The sequence below is a fragment of the Eulemur rufifrons genome, chromosome 8, assembly GCF_041146395.1.
Source record: "Eulemur rufifrons isolate Redbay chromosome 8, OSU_ERuf_1, whole genome shotgun sequence".
Taxonomy (NCBI): domain Eukaryota; kingdom Metazoa; phylum Chordata; class Mammalia; order Primates; family Lemuridae; genus Eulemur; species Eulemur rufifrons.
The window spans coordinates 85271236-85288012 of NC_090990.1; the positions used below are offsets into that span (position 1 = coordinate 85271236).

The 16777-nt window shown below is 40.0% G+C and overlaps 1 protein-coding gene across 2 annotated transcripts in view; it reads left to right on the forward strand.

Annotated features, from left to right (window-relative positions):
* Nucleotides 1–4178, forward strand: part of DARS2 (aspartyl-tRNA synthetase 2, mitochondrial) — a 29329-nt gene extending 25151 nt beyond the window's left edge. For both annotated transcript variants that reach the window (XM_069478369.1, XM_069478370.1), the window contains 2 exons: nucleotides 1123–1198; nucleotides 3374–4178. In XM_069478369.1, the coding sequence (XP_069334470.1) occupies nucleotides 1123–1198; nucleotides 3374–3588 (291 nt within the window). In that variant the 3' untranslated portion in view covers nucleotides 3589–4178. The remainder of the gene's footprint in view (nucleotides 1–1122; nucleotides 1199–3373) is intronic.
* The last annotated feature ends 12599 nt before the right edge of the window (nucleotides 4179–16777 follow it).

The window sequence follows — 16777 nt, forward strand, 5'->3', positions numbered from 1 at the left end:
TGTAGAGAAAGAGAAGTTTTAAAGGATTTTATATCACTTAATAGATACTACTTTAGCTATATTTAAGTGGGGGGGATATATTTTGGTGACAGAGAATTAGGTAATCAAGATTTTAAAAAGAAAAAGAAGAGTCTGTACAGATGCAGACCTAGGAATTTGCAGTTAGTGATTCTTAGAAGGCCCTAGGATAGATTTCAGGAAGGAAAAAGTGTCCAAGAGAGTCTGGTCCTAAAAGACCGTTTTGTGGCGTTGACAGATGTGAGGTAGAATGGAAGAACTTTATATGTGAGAGCAGGATTGGAGATCTCAAACTGTCAGACTCTGCCTTTAGCCGTAAGGGCATTGTGAAATATGTTAATTTTTCTCCTGGCAAGTCAAGCAACCAGTTTTCAGCCTATCTTTTTCATTCCTTTCATTTGTCGGGCTTTTTAAAAGAGTAAAAATACATTGCTTCTGCTTCTTCCCTGAACACCAGTGATTCTCAGGCCTGATGCACATTTGAATCAAATCACCTGGAAAGAATTAAAAACAACAAAAACTCACTGGAGCCTTGGCCCATACCAGACCCAAATAGCCCTAAGTGTGAGGCTGGCATCTGTTTGTTTGCAGCTCCCTGGTTAGAGAACCATTTGCACACACACTTTCAACATTTCTATACATACTGTCCCATGAAACTTACACAGTTTCATATACGTTTGGGCCTCTTCTTAGCCTATTAGCTCCCCCACCTCCCAGCAGCATTCGACAGTGTTGCCCTCTTAACTAGTGTCCTCTTCCCTTGGTCTCCGTGACAGGACAGGTTCCTGCTTTTCATCCTGCGTTTCTGAGTCCACATCTCCCCCTCCTTGATTGGGTTTACTCTGTTTGCATCGTCTGTACAGTAATGGCTGTGTTTACTGAGCACAGCCCTTTTTCTACATGTTACAATCTTCTGTGACTTGTATTCCTTTGCTAAATTGTAAACTTCTTAAGATATTTTCTGACACTTTCCCAATGAGTTATTATTAGTTAAGTCATGTTAAGGTATTTTTTTTAATTCAACTTTATTTTCCCTAAGCCTAGTGTATGGCATTCAGTGGACCTTCAGTATATATTTAAACTGAATTATCTTTTGAATTTTAGGAAGATGTGAAATTGCTCTCCCATCTGCTCCAGGCTTTAGAATATGGGGCGCCCCCTCATGGAGGAATTGCCTTAGGTAAATAACTTGTCCTTTTATAAATTAAATTGCATTCCCATAGCACTGTGTCTCAAAGTTGGCCTTGCAGCTTGTGGTGTGGGGGGCGGGGGCAGGAGTGGTGATGAGCTCAGAAGTTCTATGAGAGTTTTAAGTTTTTGTTTGTTTGTTTGTTTGTTTTTTCTGAGACGGAGTCTCGCTCTGTTGCCCGGGCTAGAGTGCCATGGCGTCAGCCTAGCTCACGACAACCTCAAACTCCTGGGCTCAAGCGATCCTCCTGCCTCAGCCTCCCGAGTAGCTGGGACTACAGGCATGTGCCACCATACCTGGCTAATTTTTTCTATTTTTGGTTGCCTGGCTAATTTTTTTTCTATTTTTTAGTAGAGACAGGGTCTTGCTCTTTTTCAGGCTGGTCTCAAACTCCTGACTTCAAGTGATCCTCCTACCTCTTCCACGCCCAGCCTTATATTTTTAAAATATATTTTATCAGTTATAAAGATAAAATCTAACTAATAATTTGCATTTGAAAGATTTTTTAATAGAATAAAACTGCAGGGTCTTAAGTCAATACTGCACAAATCTCTGAGGCCTCACAGACATTTTCTTTGGAGTCTGGAAAGCACTGCTCCAGAGTATGCAGCTTGTATAAAAATAGGAATGTACCAGTGTCCTGATTACTATGGTTACTCACTTCACTTGTGGATTTTTTTTTTTTTTTTGAGACAAGGTCTCACTCTTGCCGCGGGTAGAGTGCAATGATGCACTCAGAGCTTACTGCAACCTCAAGCTCCTGGGCTCAAGTGATCCTCTCCCGTCGACCTCCCAAGTAGCTAGCACCATAGACACATGCCACCACTCCCAGCTAATTTTTTTTTTGTCTTTTGTAGAGATGGGGTCTCGCTGTTGCTCAGGCTGATCTCGAACTCCTGGCCTCAGGGATCCTCCTGCCTCAGCCTCCCAAAGTGCTAGGATTACAGGCATGAGCCACTGACCCCAGCCACTTTGCTTGTTTTATCAAGTAAAGAAAAGTGAGAAATTCTAGGAAGCTCACCTAGATTGTAAGGCCCTCAACAACAGGGACTTCCTTCTCTGCTTTTGGAGTTCCCTGCACAGCACTTAGTATGTCGTTCAACCTGTATTGGGGCTTTTAGTAAGCCCTTGCTAGGAACTTGCTAATTGCTATGACAGTTACAGTTCCTAGTAATCTTAGTAGCATGAGAACACTACTCCTGAATACTTTTCCATACTGATATAGAAAAGAACCTCTCAAGCAAACAAAAGTTCTCTAAAAAGGCAGGGAACTGGCTGGTAGTGGTGGCTCATGCCTATAATACTGGCACTCGAACTCAGGAGTTTGAGACCACTGTGAGCAACAGTGAGACCCCATCTATGCTAAAAACAAAAATTACCTGAGTGTGGTGGCACACCTATAGTCCCAGCTACTTCGGAGGCTAAGGCAGGAGGTTCGCTTGAGCCCAGGAGTTTGAAGTTGCAGTGAGCTATGATGGCGCCACTGCACTCTAGCTGGGGCAACAGAGCAAGACTCTGTCTCAAAAATTAAAAAATGGGCCGGGCGCGGTGGCTCACGCCTGTAATCCTAGCACTCTGGGAGGCCGAGGCGGGTGGATCGCTCAAGGTCAGGAGTTCGAGACCAGCCTGAGCAAGAGCGAGACCCCATCTCTACTAAAAATAGAAAGAAATTATATGGACAACTAAAATATATATAGAAAAAATTAGCCGGGCATGGTGGCACGTGCCTGTAGTCCCAGCTACTCGGGAGGCTGAGGCAGTAGGATCGCTTGAGCCCAGGAGTTTGAGGTTGCTGTGAGCTAGGCTGATGCCATGGCACTCACTCTAGCCCGGGCAACAAAGTGAGACTCTGTCTCAAAAAATTAATTAATTAATTAATTAAAAAATGGCAGGGAACTATGGTTGGCTGCAGCTTCTTAAAGATTTTTATTTACGGCCAGGCATAGTAGTTCATGCCTCTAATCCTAGCACTTTGGGAGGCAGAGGCAGGGGGATCGCTTGAGCCCAGGAGTTCAAGACCAGCCTGAGCAAAAGTGAGACTCTGTCTCTACAAAAAAAAAAAAAAGATTCTTATTTAAAAGTTCTCTGCAACTTTTATATCAAAACTAAGGAATTTTCAACATTAGATTACATTTCTCATCTGCTCTCTTTGTATTTTATTCACAGGGTTAGACAGACTAATATGCCTTGTCACTGGAGCTCCAAGTATCAGAGATGTCATAGCTTTCCCAAAATCCTTCCGGGGACATGACCTCATGAGCAGCGCCCCAGATTCTGTCCCTCCTGAAGAACTAAAGCCCTATCATATCCAGGTCTCCTGGCCAACAGACTCAGAATCAGAAAAGAGTTCATTGAATCACCTGCACCATCCAAAAAGTTGAGCTTTTGAGTTTTGTCCTCTTTGCTTCCCCAAGGCTAAAATCAGATGCAGAGTTCAGCCACAGATCTGACAGTCGTCTCTGTAGGTGGAAGGAATCCAGGTAACATTCTTCACCACAATGAAGAAACAGAAGATATCCAATTTTGACTTGATCACATGCATCATTAAGATCATTTTTAGTTGAGACTTTTTTGAAGTTCTTTTTTACTTGGAGAGGTGTGAAAGATAGCTCCTTGTTGGAATATTATACTGGCTTTTTGTTTTTTAATCATGTTTTTCATACCCAGATAGTAGATTATTCACTTAGGACAAAGGTAATCAAATCATGTTTAAAATGTGGGAGAATGCTCGCCCCTGTAGACTGAGTCAGTTGACAAGAGACTCATATAAATTAAGGTTTTCATAGTGACATTTCAACTATCAACATAATATAGCGAGAAGTAGCATAATATAATGCTAAAACATCATTGAAATGAGAGTCACAAAATCTTATTCATTGTTTCACCTTGAGCAAGTTACATAAACCTCTTTTAGCCTCCCTTCCTGCTTATGTAAAATGCAAACAATATTTGCTCTGGCTACCTCACAGGGCTTTTGTTGCCAGAATCAAAGGAGATAATATATGTGGAAGATAATGTGAATAAAAATGCTTTGAAAAACTATAAAGCATTGCACAAATGTAAGATGATGATATTATCTACCCATAAACAAATACAGATATATCTCTATATATTTATAGTTTAAGATCAAACAAAACTTATATCTCTGTGCTAAAAGAACGGTAGTTTTATGAATCAGTATTCTATTTCCATTTTTAAAGGTAATAATTAGGCCAGGCGCGGTGGCTCACACCTGTAATCCTAGCACTCTGGGAGGCCGAGGTGGGCAGATCGTTTGAGCTCAGGAGTTCGAGACCAGCCTGAGCAAGAGCGAGACCCCATCTCTACTAAAAATAGAAAGAAATTATATGGACAGCTAAAAATATATATAGAAAAAATCAGCCGGGCATGGTGGTGCATGCCTGTAGTCCCAGCTACTCGGGAGGCTGAGACAGGAGGATCCCTTGAGCTCAGGAGTTTGAGGTTGCTGTGAGCTAGGCTGACGCCACGGCACTCACTCTAGCCTGGGCAACAAACTGAGACTCTGTCTCAAAAAAAATAAATAAATAAAGGTAATAATTAATCCCTGATTAATATTTTCTCTCAATCATAAGTAATTGAAAATACTGACCAGGCTCAGTGGCTCACGCCTGCAATCCCAACACTTTGGGAGGCTAAGTCTGTAGTCAGCTATAACTGCACCACTGTACTCCAGCCTGGGTTACAGTATGAGACCCAGTATCTTAAAAAAAAAAAAAGGGGGGGGGGGCAGGCACAGTGGCTCACGCCTGTAATCCTAGCACTGTGGGAGGCCAAGGTGGGAGGATTGCCTGAGGTCAGGAGTTCGAAACCAACCTGAGCAACAGCAACCCCGTCTCTACTAAAAATGGGAAAAATTAGCCAGGCACGGAAGGCTGAGACAAGAGGATCACTTGAGTCCAGGAGTTGGAGGTTGCAGTGAGCTAGGCTGATGCCACGGCACTCTAGCCTGGGCAACACAGTGAGACTCTGTCTGAAAAAAAAAAAAAGAAAAGAAAATAATAATTGACCTTAGACCAACCTCAAATGTATAAAAAAGACAACACAGAAGCTCATTGTGATTGTCTTATAAATTCTAATGATACAAATGAAAACTATAATAATTAATATTGTCTTATAAATTGTGATTGTCTTATAAATTCTAATGATACAAATGAAAACTAAAAAAATTAATAATTATAAAATGGGAACAAGATCTTAATGATTTTCAAATTGTTCGTTTCTACTTGATCTTCACTTTTGTCTTGACGTTCTTTTGATTTATAATTTATAAATACTAAGTATAAGTTTTATAGCCCTTCCTTTTTTTCTCAATGCTCTAAGCAATATGGTACTATTAAATATAATCTTTTTCTATTCAAAAACAAAATAAGATTCACCTTCCGGTCTAATTTGTGACACTTAATAGGCTAAAAAGAGTGAGTGGTCCCCACTGCAGGAAGCTGCTTTGCCATTAGGCGGAGCTTTTCCCTAATTTTGCCCTTTACCTAATCTCTCCCTTGTTTGTGGGTGTACTCTGCAGCCAGAGAGTCCTTGCTGGCAGGGTTCTTGGGGTGAGACAGGGTGTCCAACTCTGCCTGCCCTTTCTCAGTGAAGAGAATTTCTAGAGATGCCCTTTATTGGATAGGAAAATAGAATTTTATGTCCACCTATACTACATGGGTGTTACCTAATTTCTAAATATAATAAATTCATGATTCACTATTTAGAGCCTAATTCTGACCAAAGTATTATCTTTCTATCCTAGAATTGAGAGACACCCAAAATCCAGAGAATATTTTTTAGGCTACAAATACCAAAGGCTATATAGGTCCCCAGGAGTCAAAGTATCCTATCTTAACATCTCACAGATCTAGTCACTTTGGGCAATTAGTCAGCTTTTCTTCACACCTGTGATGAGGAGACAATAATGCTTATTCTGAAATCCAGGAAAATGTCACTATTTAAGATTTCCGGCCGGGCGCGGTGGCTCACGCCTGTAATCCTAGCACTCTAGGAGGCCGAGGCGGGTGGATCACTCGAGGCCAGGAGTTCAAGACCAGCCTGAGCAAGAGTGAGACCCCGTCTCTACTACAAATAGAAAGAAATTATATGGACAACTAAAATATATATATACAAAAAAATTAGCCGGGCATGGTGGTGCATGCCTGTAGTCCCAGCTACTCGGGAGGCTGAGGCAGTAGGATCGCTTAAGCCCAGGAGTTTGAGGTTGCTGTGAGCTAGACTGATGCCACGGCACTCACTCTAGCCCGGGCAACAGAGTGAGACTCTGTCTCAAAAAAAAAAAAAAAAAAAAAAAAGATTTCCATCAGTGGGGTGGAGTGAATTTTTTTTCTTTTTCTTTTTTCTTTTTTTTTTTTTTTTTTTTGGTTTCTTCTACTACCCATTCTGTAGGTGGGGTGAAATTTAAAATTAAACATTTTCACAAAAATTAAAGAAATATTTACTGATGAAGTTGAAAAAAACACAACCAGGATTTTGACATGCACAAATTAATTATAAACTGAAAGCGAGTTTATTTCAAATCCAATCTCTTGAACCTCCTAGGGAATTGTTGCAAGTTTTAAAAACAAGGTAAGCAATTGCCAGCTATAACAGAAATGGTCATTATGAGCTTCAAAAGAGCCCTGTGCTATGAACGATTTCTCCTTGGGAAGAGATGTGTCAGGTGGTATTATTTTATGCTCTTAGGCTTTAACTGAATAAAACAATGGATCTATACAGCTACTCCGTCTTCTCCCAGAGTTCCCTTCTCCGAGGAACCAGAACTATCTATGACACTGACCACATTACTTTCTGCTGACTTTTTGTTAAACATAATTCATCATCCTAAGGATGCTGCCTTAAGGATACTTTTTTCTTATTTCCCAAGGAAAGTGAGTTACTTCATAACATGAGAGTTAACCAAGTATACAATAAAAATATTAAGTGGGGTTATCTGTATAATAGTTGCATATGTAAGTCATGCAGTAAATGTACATCTAAGTCTTCTGTATTTCAGACAATTGACTTAGAAAGAACTTGTGTGAATTAGACATATCTGGATTTACTTCCTGGCTTTACCACTTTCTAGTTATCCAAACTTGGCCCAGTTACTTACCCTTGCTAGGCTGCTGCTGCTGCTTCACTTGGAATAGCAGTTCTCAAAATTTTAGTCTCAAGACCCACTACAGTCTTTAAAAGCTATTGAGAACCTTAAGATTTCTTAAACACTTTTTAATTCATTTTAAGATAACTCATCACATGTTCACACAAACAGCACTTTTTTTTTTTTTTTAAACAGGGTCTCTGTCCCCCAGGCTGGAGTGCAGTGGAACAATCACAGCTCACTGCACCCTCGAACTCCTGGGCTCAAGCAATCCTCCTGCCTCAGCCTCCTGAGTAGCTGGAACTATAGGCATATGCCACCATGCCCAGCTAATTGTGTGTAGAGACAGTCTCATTATTTTGCCCAGGCTGGTCCTGAACTCCTGGGCTCAAGCGATCCTCCAGCCTTGGCCTCCCAGAGTGCTGGGATTACAGTCGTGAGCCACTGCACCCAGCCTACAAATAGCATATTTTTATTTAAAAAATAATTTATTTTCAAAAATCAATTAGTGAGAAGAGTAACATTGTTTTATATTTCTGCAAATAATTTTGATTTCTGGCTTAATAGGTGACACTAGATTCTCACTCATATCTATTTCTGCATTCCATCAGTCAGTCATGATATGTTGTTTTGGTTGAAGTATGTGAAGAAAATCTAGCCTCAAATATGAAGTTGGAAAAGGGAGGAATATTTTAACAGACTTCTCAGATAATTATGGATACTCCTCTTTGACACTACACCAAAACTTGACAAGCAGTAGAGTTCCTTAACAGTTGCAATGTAGAATCTGAAATTATATTGATGAACTTTTCTAAAGTCCACTGGTTTATCTTGTATTTCGAATATAACTTTTACATATGCATGATTTTGTAACACCAGGCATTGATTATTTAGAAAATATTGGTTCATTAAGTTATGCAAATCTTCCAAATGTTGACACATTTTGATATACATCTAAAAATCACATTAATTAATATCATCACTGATCTCACTACAAAAGCCTTTAAGTGCACAGAGGTGGATACAAGCCTTTCAAAATTCTAATTTTCACTTGAAAGCTTGAAATAAATACCATCAATTTTTTCCAAGCTTGTTCATTTTTGAGAAAATATCTGCCAAAATTATCCCCAAGTATAAATAATAAATTTGTCAGTCTTTTTTTCAATCAAAAATATTCTATTAAAAAAGCAGCTAGTTCAGCTTGTATCTCAAACAATTTCACATGCATTTTCTAGAAAAAAAAAATCTAGAAATTCACCTACTTTGGTATGTGGCAGAAGTACTTCATGTGTAATTCCCATTTTGTCACATAGAATATCAAAATAAGGTGTACTCAAGGTCAAGACATAATAGCAACTGAAACTCCAAAAATGCTAAACAACATAAATGCTGTATAAGGGAAAGAGTTATCAAACTTTTATCTATCTTTTTTAAAGTTGACTTTTATTCCTGGCAAGATCTGAAAAATTTTTAATCTATTAATATGCCTCTTAAAAAGTTTTCTGATTCAGAAAATGGCACTTATACATATAAAAGGGGGAACAGGAATAGTGGTAAACTGGATTTTTTACTACTTTTTAGAATATTCATTATTTCAGCCAGTGGGAAATAAATAAATCTGTTTTGGCACCACAACTGTTATTCATAGAATATTATTGAGTATTTAAACAATATTAGTTTAGGACTTAAATTTTCCAACAATATGACAGCATAGATATCCTAGAAAATCGTAGTACAGAATATCTGAAAAGTACTAAACATTTCTTTAAATACTTTAAAATACATAGGTGAACTAGCAAGAAAGTAAGGGAGTTCCTGAGAGGTAAAAAATGACCCCAAGGGCCGGGCGGAGTGGCTCACGCCTGTAATCCTAGCACTCTGGGAGGCCGAGGTGGGAGGATCCCTCCAGGTCAGGAGTTTGAGACCAGCCTGGCAAGAGCGAGACCCCTGTCTCTACTAAAAATAGAAAGAAATTAGCTGGACAACTAAAAATACATATAAAAAGTTAGCCAGGCATGGTGGCGCATGCCTGTAGTCCCAGTTACTTGGGAGGCTGAGACAGGAGGATCGCTTGAGCCCAGGAGTTTGAGGTTGCTGTGAGCTAGGCTGATGCCATGGCACTCTATCCCAGGCAACAGAGCGAGACTCTGTCTCAAAAAAAAAAAAAAGTGACCCCAAAACATTTGAGTGCTGAAGCTGTCGGTGTGCTGGGGCAATGCTGATCCAGTGTGACCTGGGACTTTGGTTTTGATGGGTCCTGTGAGGGAACTACAGCAAAGCCTACTTCCCCCTGCATAAGTCAAGAAGTTAGATGAGAGATCCTCATGTAAAATGGAGGCTCCTGAAAGGAGAAACCTCAGTAAAGGATGATGATAAGGTGATGGGAGGAATATGTTCTGAGAAGTAACAGCCCCAAGCTGGCACTTGCAGAGGTTTGTACACTTTCCAAGCTCAGCATTTGATTCAAAGTATTCCTAGGTTAGCTGGGCTCAGTGCCACTCCACTCTAGCCCAGGCAAAAGACAGAGCCCCTGTCTCTATTTAAAAAAAAGGAAAGGAGAGAGGGGAGAGGAAAGAAAGAGGAAAGGAAAGGAGACAGAGGAAAAGAAAGAGGAAAGCAGGAAGGGGAGAGGAAAGAAAGGGGAAAGGAAAGAGGAAAGGAGAGAGAAGAAAAAAAGAAAAAAGTTAAATATTCATATTGAATGGCTTGGGGTAAACACTAAAAGAATAGAATTAAAATGTATAATTTCCAAAGTAAAGAAAGAAAAAAAAAAACAGAGAATAAAACCATTAAAAAAGGCAAGAAAACAAGGAAAGAAAAAAAAGGGAGGAATAAGACAAAACAAAAAGAAAAAAGGAACAAAAAATGAGACACCGTATTTGTGATTGGAAGATAAATATAGATGTCAATTCTTCCCAAACTGTTGTATAGATTAAATTCAATTCCAATCACCAGAGAAAAAAGAATACATTCTGCATGGTTCCTTTTAAGTAAAATTCTAGAAACAAGCTAATCTATAGTGAAAAAGTAGATCAACAGTTGCCCAGCGACAGTTGGAAATGGGAAGGGAATAACAGATCACAAAGAGACACAAGGAAACTTTTGGGTATATTCATTACCTTGACTGTGGTGATGGTGTCACAGCTGCATACATATGCCAAAACTCAGCAAACTATACACTTTAAATATATGCAGTTCACTGTATGTTGACCATACTATAACATTGTAAAAAATAATTTTTAAAGTCTCACAAAAAATTTAATTTCAATTCAAATCCCAACAGGGCTTCTTTCTTTCTTTCTTTTTATTTATTTTTTTGGGAAGGCAGGAGGGGGACTTGACAAGCTGATTGTAAAATTTCAGTGGAAAAGCAAAGATTGAGTAGCCAAACACTGCTGTCTGTACCTGAGTTAGAAGAATAAGGTGAGGGAATGTTTTCACTAGCTATGAAGAAGTATGATAAAACTATAGCAATTAAATTAGTATTGATACAACAACAGACAAGTTCATTAGAAGAACAGACTGGAGAGCCCAGAAACAGACCCTTGTATATATGGAAACTCAATTACTGAGATGGTGAATATTTGGGAGTACATTATATAAATTTTAAATCTCTTGCCCCTTGTGTTTAGAAGTACAGTTGTTTAGAAGTAAAGTCTAGAATTCATGGCTTATAATTCCAGTTTGCGTGACACTATATAGTAAATTAACAGTGGAAGCCTCTTTGCTAGACCTATCATTAATTGTTCTGAGTCTGACCAGTTAGAGCATCAGATTCAGTGCCTGGAAGAAAGGCAGCAAGATCAGAGTAAATTCAAATATGAAAAATTTTGAATTACCTTCACATTTTTTTAAGAAGTTTTCTGTCACTGTTATCAAAAACATTATTTTGCCATTTGTGTGTGAAAGGTGTCTATCTTTTCCACCATGCTACCTACACTCTAAAAATGAATAAGGCCATATTGCATTAGCCTCAAAATTACACATGAGATTGGAAACAGTAAGAAATATCTTCTTCCTCCACCTTACACAGTGTCTCAGGTTCTTTACTCAGGGCTGTGTCATATATAAAAGCACCTAGTACAATTCCTGATATACATGAAGTATCACAAAAAAGTAGCTGTTGTTAGCATGTAACATTCCTTTTCCCAGACATTATTCCAAAGTCACCTTCTAAACATGTCACAGCCCTCAGTTTTATGGTCAGTTCAAGAAAGCAAAGCTGGAGAAGTTTGTCTCAGAATAAAGCTGAACAAACATATGTCAGTTCTACCTTCAAAATATATCCAGCATTGAGCAGCTTTTCATTCCTCCATGGCTACCACCCTGGTCCAGGTGACCATCTTCTCCTGACTACATTATAGCAAAAGCTTCCTAATGATCTTCCTTACATCCTTGCCCCTCAGTATTCTGTCAGCGAGGGTCAGATTATATCACTCTTCTCTGCTCAAAACCCTCCAGCAGTTTCTGATCTCAGAAAAAAGCCAGAGTTCTTACAGTGGCCTACAAAGCCCTCCGTGACCTGCCACTTGCTACCTACTGGCCATCTTTTCCCATTCTCCTTGCTCCCTCTGCTCCATCCACACTGAAGTCCTTGTTTTCCCTCGTGTTCACCAGGAATGATCTCATGCCCATGCTATTGCCCAACCTGTTCCCTTGCAATTTTTCTCCAGACAGTTGCATTGTTTACTCCCTAATATCCTCAAGTCTTTGTTCAAGTACCCCCTTTGAGGTGAAGATTTCCCTGAAAACCATTTTCAAGAGCGAGCCCCTGCCTTCCACCAGCACTCTCTACCCCTTTCCCTGCTTTATTTCTCCTGTGTAGCACTTATCACACTATCCGATACGCTGTGTATTTGTGGACGCTAAAGCAACTTCATCTTGGATGCTGATCTGCCATGTTGACTTCTGATTAACCCATTTGGGGAATGCCTCTAAATCTGTACTTTATCTACTCTTACCTTAAAGCCTGCCCTTACATCAGAACAACCTTGACCATAAATCTTGCCCTTAGGCAGATTCACATGGCATTCTTATCTCTCCCTGAGAGGTCCACTTCAATTGCCCTGCCCCTCCTTCCTTACGGTATGTAAACCCTGGGTCTATGGGGCAATGGCACAAGATCCACCATCTCGAATTGTCTCACCGCTGCCCAAGACATGCTTCTGTTTGTTAAGTCCTTATTAAATGTTTCTTTATGAGAAACTAGATTTGTCAGTGCCTTTCTTCAGCCTCTCGACTTCCTTAGATAAACCTGTGCAGAGAAGAGGCCCTTAGAGCAATCTAACCAAGAGGGAAGGCCTCCTAAAGCAGATACTCCCTCAAATGTTGGCAGCTTGTTGCTGATGGTAGCTTAATTCTTAGCAAGCATTAACCTTTCTTTCAGGGTTTTTAAGAGATGGCTTTTTTAGCTTGGTAGGGTTACTGAAATAAAACTTAACAAAAAAGGAGAAAAAAAGAGATGGCTTTGGACTAATACATCACTTTAAAGAAAATAAATCAAGAGTACAGTTTCAGCTTTATCATCTATCCAGCACAGTATGCCAACATGGCCCTAGCTTTACACCTGGAATAAGAGAGACAAAGGAAGCATGAAATACATTGTTTCCAAGCCCAGGGATTTTCAAGATTATGAAGATCCCTTTAAAATAACTAAACTGAGCCGGGTGCGGTGGCTTATGCCTATAATCCTAGCACTCTGGGAGGCCGAGATGGATGGATCATTTGAGCTCAGGAGTTCAAGACCAGCCTGAGCAAGAGCAAAACCTCATCTCTACTAAAAATAGAAAGAAAATTAGCTGGACAACTAAAAATATATATAGAAAAAATTAGCCGGGCATGGTGACACATGCCTGTAGTCCCAGCTACTCAGGAGGCTGAGGCAGTAGGATTGTTTGAGCCCAGGAGTTTGAGGTTGCTGTGAGCTAGGCTGACACTCTAGCCAGGGCAACAGAGTGAGACTCTGTCTCAAAATAAGTAAATAAAATAAATAAACCTACAGCTTTGTGAAAGATGAAAAAAATTAATTTATCTATTTTAAAAGCTGTTTGGAGGATAAACAAGCACTAGTTTTGAATTTTGGAGCTCAGCCTTTTAGTTAGAGAATGTAGGGACCATCCCTGGGCAGGAATTGGCTTTTGCCCAGAGTCAGCGAAGCTGGACATGCTTCTTGGGGCCTATTGAACACAGCCTGTTGAACAAACAAACTGTTCCCTACGGCAGATAGCCAAGGCGTCTCATTGTCCTGCACGCGGTGATGAGGTCAAGAGGTTAAGATGCAAACATCTGCCTCCCATCTGCCTCCCTTGAGCAATCGCCCAGAAGGAATGGAACATGTTACCTCAAGGCACTAAAGATAGTCATGTACCAGGAAGTAGCTGCTGGACAGAAAGGGTATAAAAATAAAATGACCGGTGCTGTCGGCACTGCAGTCTTGTACCGTCTTTGTGTGTCTGTGTGTTTCTTTCTATGTTCATCCCTGGTTCTGCAATCGGGCCGCAACAGAGAATGTAATTACATGAAAATCCTTTGTTAGGCAGGACATGCAACTGGTGAATACTAAACTAGAATAGCCATCTGTAGTTTAAATGGTGGGGTAGGGGTCAACTAATGGGAGGATCATTTCCACTTTCCTCAAGGAAAATAATCTGCATGAGATCGCACTATGATTTGAGTATGTTCCCCACCAAAATTCAGGTGTTGTCAATGTGATATATATATTAAGAAGTTTTGAAAAGGTAATTAGGCCAATGAGGGCTTCTCCCTCGTGAATGGGATTAAGATCCTCATAGAAGAGGCTTCACCATCCTTTGGTCTCTTGTCCCTCCACCTTCTGCCACGGTAGGACACAGCGTTTCTCCCCTCTGAAGGATGCAGCCCTCAGACAACCAAACCTCCCAGCCTCCAAGACATTTCTGTTCTTTATAAATCACCTACTAAGTGTTTTGTTATAGCAGCACAAACAGACTGAGACAAATCACATTTAAAAAATGAGTATAATTTTCCAGGGAGCCAAATCAAATGATATTGAAAGTACAAATCTGGGAATCAGTGACTCAAACTAGAGTTGCCAGGAGTTACCTGTGGTGTAACAGCACCCTACAAGCCGCATTCTCTTACTCCTCTCCCAGTGCTTACATGATTATTTGAAAGGTTACAGAATCACAGGTTTCTAGGATTGGAAGGTACCTCAGAGACTGTCAGAAATCCATTCTCCCACCCAGTGCCAGAATCTAAGACAACATTGGGCCATTTTGTTGTTTTAAATCAGCCCAGTCCCACTTTTGAAAATCACTGAGTTTGCGTCCTATAAAGCCTTCAAGTCTTTCCCCATCTACTGTCAAGCCAGCATTCTTGCCCTACCTTCTAATTCTAAGTAGGCCATTGGGACTTTTCATCTAGTTTTGATCCTTTCTTCCAGGCCTCTGAGATAATTACCCTTCGGTATATTAGCCCTGTCAGTTAACGTGACATACTATCACATACTCTGACTCTGCGATGTACCACCTATATGGCCTTAGGTAACCCTCTTAATTCTCTCGCAGCCTGTTTCTTCATATAATGGAGGTGTGTAATTCCTAAATTGCTGTCTGTAAAAGAATGAAGTAAAACACATACCAGGGCCTGGCATATAGTAAGAACTCAAAAAAAAGCAGTTATTTCTTCAAGTTAATTGGACAAGACAGGATTAGCATTTCTAGCATACTAGAAATCTCAGATTAATTGGTTTATTAGTCACCATTTTGTGGAGTTTTCAACTAGCCATGAATTCACATTAACTACACTGTCATCCAAGCCAGTCTTCATTAACAAATAGTTTGGCTATAATCCTAGCACTTTGGGAGACCAAGGTGGGAGGACTGCTTAAGGTCAGAAGTTTGAGAGAAGCCTGAGCAAAAGACCTCATCTGTACAAAAAGAAAAATTAGCTGGTATGGTGGTGCACATCTGTAAGTCCCAGCAACTCAGGAGGCTGAAGCAAAAGATTCGCTTGAGCCCAGGAGTTTGAGGTTGCAGAGCATTGACACCACTGCACTCTAGCTGGGGCAACAGCAAGACTAGCCTTAAAAAAGAAAAAAAAAAAAGTAAAATACTCTGACAAAATAATTTTCTTTTTCAAAACTTTTTTGAACTTTTCCAAAACTTTTCTAAAACTATTTTATCATCTTCAGTCTTTTGGTACCCACTCCCACTCAAATACTGGCTTAATCACCATTTGCAGGTTAATTCATCCTTTGAACAACTATTTATTTAAGACCTAGTAAAATAAATTTGCACCCTTGCTTTCCTGTGTACACATTCTTGTCAGGGAAAGTATCACCAGAACACACAATGGTAAGTAATGGGGGCAGTATGAAAGGGTTAGGGCAGGAGATGGTAGTCCTGTTTTACATAGGGTCTCAGCCTGTGGGAGGAGACCTGTGAGTGGGTTCAAGGAAATTAGAGCCATGAATATATTTGGGGGAAGACTTTTTATTCAGTTTGAGTCATAACTGGTAAAAGCTGTACATATATAACGCATACAACTTTTTCCCATCTTTTTCTTTTTGCTGCGTTTCTGATGAGCAAACTTGTTTTTATAAACATTGTGAAATGATTACAATGGGAGAAGAGTTCCTAAAGACACAGCTGAAGGACCTGAAGACGTTTCAAAACAAATACTTTGGGTGACGTGGCTGGACAAGGCTTGGACAATTAATCTGCACAGCATCACAACTTCCCAACGGACCATTTTTGCAAAACAGAGGTGGCCAATTTTAATCCAGAATCATCTCACTTTGACTAGGTCTGTCACCCAGCCTCAGCCTCCTAAGTAGCTGTTTACTACAGGCATGAGCCACTGCACCCAGCTAATTCTGTACAGTGAGGTCTTTCTATGATGCCCAGTCTAGTCTCAATCTCCTGGGCTTAAGTGTTCAGAGAATCACCTTGCCTCCCAAAGTGCTGGTGTGGGCCAGTACACCCGAGACTGTTACTTTCTTAAAAGGTGCTTTTCAAGCCATCAAAAGATGAATGCTTAGAAATCTATAAACCACTTAAGCATTAAATTGTGAATCAATCAGGCATCTTTAAATAGGCAGGTATTTAATTCTGCCAGAACCCAGAGTTAGTACAGGGTCTCTTCAGGAACTTAAATTCCTGACAATTCACCAGCAGTACTAGTCTTACTGACCCACATTGAATTTTGAGATCTTGGTTATCTATCCCTTTGAACATAGATCTTTTGAGGGAGATCACTTTTATTTAAACAGCCAGTTATATATACACCCCTTACATCCTACAAATTTCGATATTTATAAAGGCTTGCCAAGAGACTATAGATGCAAATTTTATAATTTCATCATTCCTTTCGCTAGGCAGACTTTCTAGACAAAATGTCTCTGGGAAACTCTACACAACCTAGTCCGAGATCATCTCATTTTTCTAGGCTCTGGCTCACTCTCCACAAACTTTTCAAAGGTGCCT